Here is a 13,414-nt window from a genome sequence, read left to right on the forward strand (position 1 = left end):
GCTTCCTCTCCTGCCTTTTTGCCTCAGCCCTGGTCTACACTGGGCAGCAAGGGGGTGGGGGGGCGGGGAACGGACAGACCTAAGATATGCAACTTCAGCTATGCAAATTGCATAGCTGAAGTCGGCATATCTTAGGTAGACTTACCTGGCCGTGAGGATGGTGGCAAGTAGACTGCTGCCACTCCCCCGTCGACTCCGCTTCCGCCTCTCGCGAGCTGGAGTTCCGGAGTTGATGTGGAGCGCTTTCGGGGATCATAAATCGATCCCTGATGGATTGATCACGACCCGATCCAGTGGGTAGTGAAGACCTGCCCTCAGATTCAATTCTAATGGTCAAGGCTTTGCTCCTGTCGACAGTTCTGCTGTCATTTCTTTCTGATCTTCTTGCACGGTCACTGCTGTTTCCTTCTCTTTCTTTTCCTTGTTCCTTCTTCCATGCCACCCCACACATATAGACCTCCTTTTCCCAGTACATCAAACTACAATCCTTTCAAAATTCCTTCTTACAAGAACTCTTTCAGAGTGACCCTATTGACTAATCAAATGTAGAAATACATAGCTCAAGACAGTATTTTAAAGTAATTAAAAAACCACCACTGAGATAATACATCTGCCACTCATAACTGTTTTAGAATATAAGATGCAAAGGACAGTATCGGTTATGCACCTTACTGGAAAAAGAACAAAACCCAAAATTTTGTAGCATATGATGCAAAGTGAATTGCATGTTCTCTTACAGCACCAGGCTAGTGAACAGATGCATTACATGGGTTTTACACCTTCTTTTGAAACATGTCTCTTTCAATGAGGCATTGAATATTCGCTGTGAATGCCAGATTATACAGACAATTTGTTCTCTGAGGCCTTGGCTAAACTAGAGCGGAAATTCGATCTAAGCTACGCAATTTGAGTTATGTGAATAGTGTAACTCAAATCAACGTAGCTTAGATCTACTTACTGCGGCGTCCACACTACACGATGTTGACGGGAGACACTCTTTCTCTTCACCAGACCCACTAAATCAACCACCAATACATCGATCACTGCTCGTGGATCCCCCGGTAAGTGTAGACAAGCCCTGAATAATATTTCCTGTACTTCTCTAAGGAAAACCTACCTACACACTATGTACACCATAAACAGATTAAAAGCAGTAAACAGCTGTTTTCAAAAAGTAAGTGATTCTCTTTGATCTAGATATTCACACATGAAAAAACAAGAATATTTGTTTCATGTAGGTGGTTTATTGTAAGATAATTTACAAATATTTTCAGGTTTTCACCATGAATTCTTCACAGAATGATGGACAAACAGTTTTATCAATATGGATATAAGCAGGTTAAACCAACTCTCTAGAATAGCTCCTCATTTCTTTACCTATAAAAATACAAGAAATATTTAAAGTTTACACATATATCAAGAGTATCTTTAAGTGTGCATATTAAATTATCTCCACTGTCTTTTCATGCAGCTCCACAAGCTTTGAACAGTTTTCTCACTTCAAATGCCCTCTGTCCTCCTAATTCCTCTTTAAACCCACTTCTTTCATGATCCTTTTAATACCAACCTCTGCACTCCTGCATTTTAACTACTGTAAATTCTTCAGGGGGTAGGACAGTGTCTTGTCTGTGTCTTTGTAAAATGTTGTGTATGCTTATGGTGCTATAACGTTTAAAACGAATGATTATTTAAGAGAGTTCAGTGGCTCAAGGATATTGGATTAAACCATAAATAGGGGCTGAGTATTTGTGGACTTGTATACATTGTGTGAAGTATGGACTACTTTTAATTCCTTCCCTTTCCCCGCACATTAAAGCTCTCTAGAACCATAAGGCACAATATTATAAGCCTGTTATATAAGTGGCAGTGTAGAGCAATACTGATGTTTAAAAACAATTTTCCATGGTACCACTGTTGACAAGATGCTATCTACGCTCAAATTACAGATGGGCCCATGCCAGTCACTCCCCAAACGATTGCTCCAAAGGTTTAGGAGAAGAGGGCATTTAAAATTCAGATTTCAATGTTGCAATTCAGACATATTTCTCATTTAACTGCTTCAGGATCAGCAGTGCTGAACCATTTTTTGGAAGAATCTAGTTTCTACTTCATCACTTTACCTCTTGACTTTGGCTGAAACTTGCATTCCGATTATCCCCTGGTAATGTTGTTATGGGAAAAAACAGAACAAGCAGGTTAAGAAGCAACTCATGCAAACTAAGGCAAAGTTATTCTTGTGATTTAACCAAGAATGGGTCACTGAGTAGCCAAATTAAATACAAAATAAAAAGCTCATTAAAAACGCGCACACACGCAGTTGTGGCACATGCTGTTTTCTGCCATTTCTGTACACACATTAGTTATGAATGCATTGATTTATATCTTTAATTAGAACAGAAGTCTAATCTGCTGATTAGATGCAATATAAATTAATTCTGGGCAAGTAAACCAATTATATGGGTTTAAGCACAACCACCTCTTATCACCCATAGTGCACAGTGTTCTGCAGTTCCTAGCAGAGTGGCAAAGTTTGGTATTTGTCAGCAAAACACACAAGATCTAAACTTGTTTTATTTAATTAAAATGCACATTTACATTCAACAAGCTAAAGTTCCATCCAACAGAAGTTATCCCTCACCTTCTAATCTACATAGCAGGCTGATCTATACAGAAGAAAGGCCAATCTGCTATTAAGCCCCCCAAAAACAAGAATCTACACTACACCACAGAGAGAGATTTGGGGCTGTTTGAGCCAAGGGTGGATGAAAAAAGGCCCAGGTAATTACATCTATAGAATGGGGAAGACATGGGTGGGGAGGGGCAGCGAAAAGAGCCACTTTCCATGAACATGATGCAGCTTCATGGCTACAGAAGCTTCTCCACCTGCCAGCAGTTGTTGAGGCAAAATTTGAGCTGAATGCAGGCTTTAAGCATCATACCAGTCATTGGAATTTATTAAAGCAGAATAAAGAACGCTTCAAGTATCAATGCATCATTTTTTCCTTTAGTTTTAGAACAGCTGTTCCTCCACCCTACCTATTAATACAATGTAAACAGCAGGCCATTTGAACATTAAAACGATCTGAGTAAAAAGCCTTGTTGCACATTTACACATACTTACAGAGCAGCAGCACCAGAAATGATCTCAATAAGCTCCTTGGTGATGACAGCTTGACGGGTACGGTTGAATGTCAAGGTCAATTTGTCAATAATCTCAGCTACAAATAAAAATGTTTTAAAAAAATTGAAATTTAGATGGTTGAATCTGGAAATGGAAAAAATTAGATACACTTCCTTCTGATTATTTGAGCAGAACACAGTACAACATGGTTAAAATCACACCACCACCAACTGGGTGACCCATTGCAATTTACTAAATATTGTTAACCACCAAGGAACGGAAAAATAAAGGGTACTACATGCCAAGATGTATTCTGGTAACTTATTTTGTCAGCTGAAGGTCGGCTTTAATTATAATACCTCAAACTAGCGAATGCAATGTGGTGTAATTTGTTAAAGCAATCAAGTATTTACCGTATGAGACCTCACTACTTGCTGTTAAGTCTCCCGTAGCTGTGCTGCAATGTGCTCCACCACGGGCAGCTACACTGAAACATCTTCTCAAAGGGAAAAGCTGCAGTTGTATAAGCAAGTTACCACTGTTCTGACCAGCAGAAATATCCAATTGGGAATCTACCTGGTCTCCCATTAATTCCTTCTTGGAGCTGGAGAGGGACCTTCCTCATGTGTTGAGGGAAGGAGGCCAGCAAGGAAATGTACCCAAACTCCTGTTCCCCACTCCCTCACATAATAGGAGCTTTCTGAATTCATTGTGCTATTCTCCACACAACGTGACTGCATATTTAAAAACATCCTTATCTCTAAGTACTAAAACTGAAAGCAATTTGCTTTCCCTCATTGGCGGCAATTGCTCACTTTTTGCTTTGCACTAAGTTTAGACAATAAACATGGACACAGGAGTCATTTCTGATTGATGCACCATCATAATGACGAAATGTTTGGGCTGCAAACACTGAAAGGGAGATGTTTGGATTTAAACAGTAATTTCCCCTTCAATTTAAAAAAAAAGAAAAAAGGATAGATGCTCTTGATCTTAGGCTGTGCAAAACCATTTTGTTTTACACACACACACAAAAACACTTACGTTTTGGGTCTAAATTATAGCTAATCAAATAATATTTACCTGAATATTTTAGTTAGCATTTTGGGGTTTTTTTAAATCAAGTCATCCAAAAAGTACCTTTGGCTTCAAGTTCCATCCCCTTTGCCACACTGCAGTACCTTAGTCCAAAAATTTGGTGGCTGTGGCCAGAGGAGGAAAAAAAATTGATTCAACTCCTAAATTCGATTGCTTGTCCACCAACCTGCTGTGCGACCTTGGGTAAGATATTTAAAAATTTGCTTCAGTTTCCCCATCTACATAATTGAGGCAACAGTAATTTCAATGGGTTTGAGAGGCTTAAATAAAAGTTTACGGAGCTTTTCGAAATCTCAAATCAATAGACACTGAAAAAGCGTGAAGTACTCATGGTAGTCACAGGGCCAGCCCAGTACTTTTCACTGTTACATAGGAATCCTGCATTCCACTTCTAGCCAGAGCCTCTTGCTTTTCATATCAGGAGAACTGGGTACCAAGAATATGATGTAACTGAACAGCGGCCCCCCTTTTCTTAGGCACTGAGTAAGGCTGGTGTGTGTAGAAGGGCTGTATTGGCTGAAGAGACAGCAACTAGGATTGTGGGACATGAACAGCAGGGGTATGGGCTAGAACAGCGAACACTAAAAATGTACAAGAAAGATGGTGAACTTCTGCTTAATCCTGCTAGACACCCCCAAGAATATTCTTACAAGCATTTTTGCTAGCGTTGTCCATAGCAGTCATTCTGGCACTCTGCTCGCTGGTGGTGGATTCCTTCAGAGAGTAGAAGAGGATGTTTGCTAATATAAACTCCTGGTAGTTTCGCAGCACATCAGCATCAATATCATCATAGATACTAATGCTTTCTGTAGGAATAGGTAAGAGTGGAGATTAAAAAACAACAAAAACTACCGACGTGCTTTTGCTTCCTAGCACCCAACCTTGCTCAAACTGACATCAAAATTTTAACAACTTCTTGTTTGACATAAAACAAGCAAAATCAAGTCCCTGTCAACAGAGGCCAAATCCCAAACTAATGTTAATGTGGTAGACGTTGCAAGACATTTCAGTACGTAACCCTGTTTTGCTTACATTTGCCTGTTTGTGTTATGACAACTAACTGACAGACCATGAAAGACATGGTCTTTTAAAAGAGTTTTATTCACTGAATTGGACTGCATAGTTAATTTTACTACTTACCAGCACCAGCAACTGCATCAAGAGAGTAGAAAGGTTTTTCATCTGTCTTGTAGGAGATGACAGACCTACATGAGACAAATGATTTTTAAAGATCTTTATTTATTACTGTAAAAAAGAAGTCTCCACTGTAATCCTAATCTAAAAATTGGTGAAAAACACTTTCGTTTTCCAAAACCTGAGATTAGCGTTCTGTGGTGCTGTTGTGAACAGCTGACACCTCAAACAACTGAGAACCGTGCACTTCTTGTACTACTTTTGTTGTAAAACCATCGACTATAACAGGAATAAAGAACAGAACACAGAATATAGCTCTTGGCAGGTATGTGCTTTCCAGTAATTGTTAAAGCACATCTAAGCTTACCCATGTATTATGATTGTTAGAAATCTTGACCTTTTTAAACCAAAAAAAAAAAAAAAAAAAAAAAGCGCATGTAAGATCCCATGTTTTTCAGATGATTTCACTGGACCAACATAATTCCACTTCCATATATTGTATGAGTCTACATAAAACATTCCATTCCACTACTTTCTGTACACTCTTAAAACAAATGAAAGACATTTGAAGACCAGTCTCAGTTTCTCTTGCCTGAATCGATTGTAGATGACAGATCCTTCATCAAATTCGTATCCAGAGTTTAGCAGCTCTGAGGCAATCAATGAAGCATCTCCAAAGCTGGGAGGTTTTCTTCCCACTTCTTTGAATGTCACCAGGAAATGTTTATTGTGTGTCCTAAAATAAAACCAAGCCTGTGTAAAAACCGAGCCAATGTGCTGTTGTAGAACCCAATTATAGGCCTTGATTTAGGTAAACACTTAAGCCAATGCTTAACTTTAAGCACACAAGTAGACCCACTGACTTTAAATGGGACTACTGGTGTGCTTAAGGTTAAGCATCAGTGCTTTTCTGGATCGGGGCCTAGGTGAAAGGAATTTTTAGTTATTTAAAGTTTTGCTCACTGGAATAGCTTCATGAGACGTACCTCTAACTTTTACAATAGCGAGAGTCTAGTCAGCAATCACATTCATTCCAACATAGTTCAATACAGTGCAACAATTAACATAGAACACAATTCAGCAAAAAGAACTTCAGCATAATTGCAGGAATTTGTTTTACAGAAACTTGATTTTTTTCATAGCCATTTTAAAATACATTAGCCTACGCATTCCAGGCTGTTTATTAAAGGATAACCTGAAGTTTCTAGTATAGAAATTTAAAGCAGTTGTCACCAAACCATCGATCGTGATCGACTGGTTGATCCTGGAGACTCTCCCAGTCGATCACGATCTTCAGCCGCAGCAACACAGCAGCCCCATGCTGCAACCTGAAGTGGCCAGCACACCCCCATAGGCTCGCACGGGGGAGGGAGGGAAGAGGTCTCTGCGCACTGCTCCTGCCTGCAAGCACCACCCCCGCAGCTCCATTGGTTGGGAACGGGGAACTGTGGCCAATGGGAGGTCCGGGGCGGTGCCTGCAGAGCGGGGCAGCGAGCAGAGTCATGTGTCCCCACCAGGAGCCGCAGGGGTGCGTTGGCCCCTTCCGGGAGCGGCATAGCCACACAGTGCACTACTGGATGGCAGGGTGGCCCGGCTTGTGATGGGGAGGAGGTGCCGATGTGCCTGAGTGGGGCCGAGGCAGGCAGGGAGCCTGCCTTAGCCCCACTGTGCCACCGACCGGGAGCCGCCCAAGGTAAGTGGCCCCCAGTGGGAGCCCGCACCCCAACCCCCAGCCCCGAGCCTGCTCCTGGAGCCAGCACCCCATACCCCTTCCTGCATCCTGAACCCCTGCCCAGCCCTGAACCCCCTTCCAGAGCCATCAGCCCACAACCCCCCTGCACCGCAGCACTCTGCCCCAGCCCGGAGCCCCCTCCTGCACCCCTACTCCCTCCCAGAGCTTGCACCCCTCACCCCCTCCTGCACCCCAACCCCCTGCCCCAGCCCAGTGCCCTCTCCCACACTGTGAATGCCTCAGCCCCAGTCCAGAGTCCATACCCTGGGACTGAACCTTAACCCTCTGCCCCAGCCTGGTGAAAGTGAGTGAGGGTGGGGCACAGCGAGCGACTTGGGGGGATGGGAGGAATGGAGTAAGCGGGGCGGGGTAGATCCTGAGTTGCCCTTAAATTCAAAAAGTGATCTTGGGCATAAAAAGGTTGGAGACCACTGATTTAAAGCATTACTACTCAAAGATTACCTTTGAAGCAGGCCTCTTAATTTGTCACCCACTCCAACCACCATGACCTCTTTCCCCGCATCTGAGAGGGTGCTAATTTCAGTTTTCATGGCTTTAGCAACAGAGGTATGGATAGCACCACAGAGACCACGATCAGAGGACACACCAATAATGAGGTGTTTCTTCTTGTCTTCGGGGACCTTAATTTCTGCTTTCTCATAGAGAGCTGGGGGAAGAAGAAAAGAGAGAGTAGGAAAAGTGTATTCATATCTAGCAATCTCTTAAGAGACATTTTGACATTGACTAAAAATAATATCACCTATTCTGACTAGAACCATTTCTAAAGGGACCCCATACACATTTTTGTCTGCCTATTAATGATATAATTAAGATACTTTCAGTTTCACTGTTGTGTTGACGCATTAGTCTTGTACATCATTCTAAAGGTGGCTCAGGTGCATGCTCTTCCCCACGCTTTGCAATAGCATGTTTACCAGTAAAAGCAAAATTTAAACTGAAGATGTACCAAACAGGCAGACAGGAATGCAGAAAAAGGACAAGAGAGGAAGTGGGCCCCAAATTATTAGGTGTTGTTTCCAAGCTAACCCAAAAGACCATTATAAACATAGAAAGGGAGCAGAAATTCCCTTATGTTTTCTAAAAAGATTTTAAAAGGTAGGACGTAATATTTAAGGGAAGCTAACAGAAAATGAATTTAAAAATATTTGAAGTTCACATCATCTCCAAGATATGGATTCTCCTTTTGAAAGTCTCCCTCAGAAAGTTTGATAAGCACATAGGGGATTTAGGAGCACAAGTCTTATTGAAATTCTCCCCCTCTATTCTGATGTCAGATTCCACACAGAATTTCCCTTACCCAAGGCTCCCACTCCATACACTCTAGCTGGTTTCAGTTCCCTCTCGGCTCTGGCATACTTCGCTGCAGCAACCATCTTCATGGACTTTGTAATTTTCTGGATGTTCTTGATAGACTTTAAACGCCTGGTAACTACAAGCATTTGAGGGTTAAAATTGGGCTAAAGTTTCTAGCAGTCACAAATTAATCAGCTTCTATAAGAGAGAGAGAGAGAGGGGACAACATAAAAAAAATCAAATCAGATTACATTTAAACTAGCAAAACAATAAGAGCAGTAATCTAGACAGAATGTGAGCTCCACTTTTTGCTATAAATGGAATAGATGGTCAGTTTTCAGAACAGAGAGAGATAAATAGCAGTGTCCCTCAAGGATCTGTACCAGGTCCAATGATGTTCAACATATTCATAAATAATCTGGAAAAAGGAGTAAACAGTGAAGAGGCAAAGTTTGCAAATGCAAAATTACTCAAGATAGTTCAGTCCAAAGCAGATTGTGAAGAGTTACAAAGGGATCTCTCAAAACTAGGTGACTGGGAAACAAAACAGCAGATGAAATTCAATGTTGATAAATGCAAAGTAATGTATATTGGGGGAAAACATAATCCCAACTACACCTAAAAACAATGGCATCTAAATTAGCTGTTACAACTCAAGAAAGATCTTGGAGTCGTTATGAATAGTTCTCTGAAAACATCCGCTCAATGTGCAGAGGCAGTCAAAAAAGCTAACAGAATGTTAGGAACCATTAGGAGAGGGATAGATAATAAAACCGAAAATATCATAATGCCACTATATAAATCCATGGTACGCTCACACCTTGAATACTGCATTCAGTTTTGGTCACCCCATCTCAAAAAAAAAAAAGATACATTAGAAATGAAAAGGGGCAGAGAAGGGCAAAAAAATGATTAGGGGTATGAAACAGCTTCCACATGAGAGATTAAAAAGAGTGGGACTACGCAGCATGGAAAAGAGGAGTGTAAGGGTGGGTATGAGAGAGGTCTATAAAATCATCAATGGGGTGAAGAAAGTGAATAAGGAAGTGTTATTTACTTCTTCATATAACACAAGAACTAGGGTCACCCAATCAAATTAATAGGCAGCAGGTATAAAAAAAAACAAAAGGAAGTACTTCTTCACACAACACACAGTCAACCAGTGGAACTCATTGCCAGAGGATGTTGTGAAGGCCAAAACTATAGCTGGATTTAAAAAAGAATTACATAAGTTCATGGAGACTAGGTCCATAATAGCTATTAGCCAAGATGGTCAGGGATGCAACCCCATGCTTTGGGTATCCCTAAACCTCTGAGTGCCAGATGCTGGGACTGGATGACTGGGGATGGATCACTTGAAGATTGCCTTGTTCTTTCATTCCCTCTTAAGCATCCGGCACCGGCCACTGGGCTAGATGAACCATTGGTCTCACCCAGTATGGGTATTCGTATGTTCCTAAATACACGTGTATGGCACTAACCTTGTAGTGCAGTGGTACCCAAACTTGTTCCGCCACTTGTGCGGGGAAAGCCCCTGGTGGGCCGGGCCAGTTGGTTTACCTGCCGCATCCGCAGCTCCGGCCGATCGCAGCTCCCAGCGGCCACAGTTCGCTGCTCCAGGCCAATGGGAGCTTCTGGAAGCGGCGGCCAGTATGTCCCACGGACCGCGCCGCTTCTCGCAGCTCCCATTGGCCTGGAGCAGCAAACCACGGTCACTGGGAGCCGCGATCAGCCGAACCTGCGGACGCGGCAGGTAAAGAAACTGCCAGGGGCTTTCCCTGCACAAGAGGCGGAACAAGTTTGGGAACCACTGCTATAGTGCATTTACCTGAAAAACAGACTCTTTCTACAGAGGAGAAATTTTTCATATCTCCAAAAACAGAGACTGATGCAGCCAGGGTTTAAGCTAAAGCTCGATATTTATGTAGGCCTTACATTTCCCCTTCTGTCTCTACCTTTTTCATGAATGCACCTCTCAAGTCATCATGCCTATTCCCTGTAGTAAATGCAGCTCAATATTTTAAAGACACACAGTCCGGTCAAATTTGGTCCCAAGTTTAGATTTTGGCAAAGCAGGCATATTTTTATACAAGGCAGGACTTTTAGAAATGTTACTATGAATAAATAAACCAACAGAAAGAAATGGAAAAGGATTTCAAAAAGATAAAGACTAACTAAATTCCCCTGCAGTATTTGTGATGGAGATTGGAACACTTTACAAGTGCATGAAAACCTAAAAGAGCGATCTGATAAGACTAGAAACAAGTAAAGCTGACAGGTTTGTTTTTATTGTCCAAAGTGAGAGAAATACACAAAGTCTACTAAAAGAAACATAGCAAAAAGTAAATTCGATTTTTAAAATTGTTTTAATAAGCAAAAACGTCAGCAGGGATTTTTTTGAAGTTACGCTTTTAACTTAACAATGGCTTTAAAACAAATCAGTTTCCTTAAAAAACATTTACCTTTTATTGAATGATGTCTTTTTTGAAGGAAGACTGATAAATTATGGGTAAATTCATGCTTATGAAAACGAGAAGCTGACAGCACTGAATAGAAATGGTCACAGGGTAAGCAGCTTCTCTTTACAATTTAATCAGTGGCTGCCGGGTTATTCTCCCAAACACAGATCAGCCAGCAACTGATTTTGTGATTACAAGGAGCGCTGATCTTCCAGAATCAGGTCGTGGCTGAAACCAATTTACCCTTGTTTATCAAGTCTACATTTAAACCTTGCTTATTTGGAGGGTTGGAGTATGAGTTTATTAATGCATTGTGCCACTTAGTCCCAATATTATTATGATGCTAGTTTTGCCATTTTCAAAAAGAAGCTCAGCACTAAATGACTAAAATGAGGAACTACAATATTAAGGTTTGGAAAATAGAATAAAGTTAAAAGCAGGCACAGCAGCCTTCTCTCAAAGTCCTTGGTTTTTGTAAATATGCATATGAAAAATAACTTATTTCTTATATTTAGTTCAAAACTACTCATGCAGTTGCCTTTTTAAATTTCAGTTACATACCCTTATTCTGGTCTACCCACACCACCAATAGTTGCCATTAATGGAGATTTTCTGTTTAAGTACCTTCTGCAAACACAGGACTGGGAAGACCCTCTTATGACTGTCATTTTAGACAATTTATCACCGAGTCTCCCATCGGGCAGAGCTGGTCTCCTGACCAACACAACTTCAAAACCTCAAAGTCCACATTTTTTAATTTAAAAACAGACATTTTCTTTCATAATCAATTTACTGAACTGAGACCGTTACAGTTTGAGTTAATATTGCATTTTAAGAATGCTCCTCTGCAACACATCCCATTCCTCCCATCTCCTACCATATTATAAACAAATCAGAAGTACTTACTGTCCTTTAAAGTGGCCATATTCCTGACTTGGCCCCTGAAAATTAACAGAAACATTGTGTGTTAAGTGCTACTCCAACAAGTCACCACAGTTTCCCATCTTCCAGAGATGAGAGAATTGTATTTACCAATGTAAAAGTGGGTTGTTGCTTCTTAATGAAGCTACTACAGAAAACACACTTCATTCTATGTGGATTCATATCCTGCACCTTATTCATATCTTCTCTTTTTCTTTTCTTCCCATGCAGAGCACATCTTTGTTTAATACTTTATTGCTATGGAATGCTGATTAAATGTATCTTAAAGCATTGCATAGTACCCACTATCCTGAAGAAGAGGGTTTTTACCCACAAAAGCTTATGCCCAAATAAATCTGTTAGTCTTTAAGGTGCCACTGGACTCCTTGTGGCTTCTGTGGACACAGACTAACAAGGCTACCCCCGATACTATCCTATAAACGGGGTAGAGCAGGGGAGGAAATCTCAGAAAAATGAGTAAACCGACATCCATAACTTCAAAAGATACAAGGGCATCTATGATAAATTAATGAGTAACTAGATGGTATCTCCCTTCAGTATCTGACAAGATCACTGTGATGTTCGCAGTATCTGTCACCTACAAGATACAAGGTTAGCTTTTCTCTTTGTTGCCAGGCATTGTTCATCTAACCCTAAAATTTAAACCCCCCCCCCCGCTCCTAAAAACTCACTTCTTTCAGCTGACCTCCCACCACTAACTGTCCACCCGCTCACATGCTTCACCTGATAGACCTGTAATTTAATGCATATAATTTCACATTACAATTTAAAAGAAAAACCATCTAAAATAAAATGTCAGACAAATTGGACTAGACTTAGCATTCCCTCTCCGCACCTTCCTTAATCTGCATTTCATCTATCAAGTATGCATGATCTTTGGGGCAGTGCACTGGTAGGTTAAGGCAGCAGCAACGTCCAGATAAGCGATCCTTCATTCAAGCTACATTACGGTGAAATCCTCCTTATCGGAGCAGCCCCCCCAAGCTTTCCGGAACAGCCCTGCGAACCCCTCCCCTTAACCTTGCGCATTGCTCCTGTCCCCGATCAATCCCCAGCAGCGGGGCCGGGCCTGACCGAGGCTCAGTGCATCGCCCCGATACTCCAGCTCCCCTGGAGGTGACTGCGCTGGGGGGAAAGGAGCCAGGGGAGCTCCCGGGGGCCGGAGCTGGGCCACTCCTGGTGCAGCCCTGCCTGCCCTGTTCGCTGACCGAGCAAGAGCCAGGTACTGGGGCGTTCGGGTGCCCCCCTAGCCCGGGGCCAGCCCCGCCCGCTGCAGCTGCACCCCCCCCCAGACGGACCCCTCCCCCCTTATCCTCAGCCCCCCACCGCCTCCCGGCCGCCCTCCGCTCGTCCCCAGGCCCGATGCTCCCTGGGCCGCCGCCGCCGCGCCTCCCTCGCCGCCTCTCAGCCCCGCGGTGCCGCTCCCCCCCGGCACCCGTAGACCCGGCTCGCGCCCCGGCACCCGTTACCATTGCGGCTGGCAGATCAGGACCGCGGCGCCTCGGGAGAACATGGCGACGCCGCTCCCCGCTGCTGGCTGCTGCCGCCCGGCTGAAGGTCAGCGCCTCCGCACGGCGCAGGCGCCGCGACCGACAGGGGCGGGGCGAAGGGCGT

The 13,414-nt window shown here is 42.8% G+C and overlaps 1 protein-coding gene across 4 annotated transcripts; it reads right to left on the reverse strand.

Moving 5' to 3' along the window:
• Positions 1 to 1,224: 1,224 nt before the first annotated feature.
• ATP5F1C (ATP synthase F1 subunit gamma) lies at positions 1,225 to 13,411 on the reverse strand. 4 transcript variants are annotated; one of them, XM_048836646.2, is made up of 10 exons: positions 13,270 to 13,411; positions 11,765 to 11,799; positions 8,404 to 8,535; positions 7,548 to 7,752; positions 5,946 to 6,089; positions 5,360 to 5,424; positions 4,870 to 5,025; positions 3,122 to 3,218; positions 2,121 to 2,158; positions 1,225 to 1,377 (listed from the first exon to the last, which is right to left on the reverse strand). In XM_048836646.2, exons 1-9 carry the CDS (start codon positions 13,311 to 13,313, stop codon positions 2,152 to 2,154), a joined length of 885 nt encoding a protein of 294 aa, XP_048692603.1. In that variant the 5' UTR covers positions 13,314 to 13,411; the 3' UTR covers positions 1,225 to 1,377; positions 2,121 to 2,151. The 4 variants fall into 4 exon arrangements, with proteins under 4 accessions (XP_048692603.1, XP_048692606.1, XP_048692604.1 ...); XM_048836649.2 differs by having other exon boundaries at positions 8,404 to 8,597; positions 13,270 to 13,371; XM_048836647.2 differs by lacking the exon at positions 2,121 to 2,158.
• Between the last annotated feature and the right edge of the window lie 3 nt (positions 13,412 to 13,414).

Source organism: Caretta caretta, chromosome 1 (genome assembly GCF_965140235.1).
Source record: "Caretta caretta isolate rCarCar2 chromosome 1, rCarCar1.hap1, whole genome shotgun sequence".
NCBI classification, from domain to species: Eukaryota; Metazoa; Chordata; order Testudines; family Cheloniidae; genus Caretta; species Caretta caretta.

Bases quoted from the DNA above. Each gene is read 5' to 3' on its own strand.
- ATP5F1C (XM_048836646.2), bottom strand. From the start codon at position 13,313: ATGTTCTCCCGAGGCGCCGCGGTCCTGATCTGCCAGCCGCAATG. The intron at 7,753-8,403 runs GTAAGGGAAATT...TTCTTCCCCCAG, and splicing joins GTATGGAGTGGGAGCCTTGG to CTCTCTATGAGAAAGCAGAA. The intron at 6,090-7,547 runs GTAATCTTTGAG...GTTTTATTTTAG, and splicing joins TTAAGAGGCCTGCTTCAAAG to GACACACAATAAACATTTCC.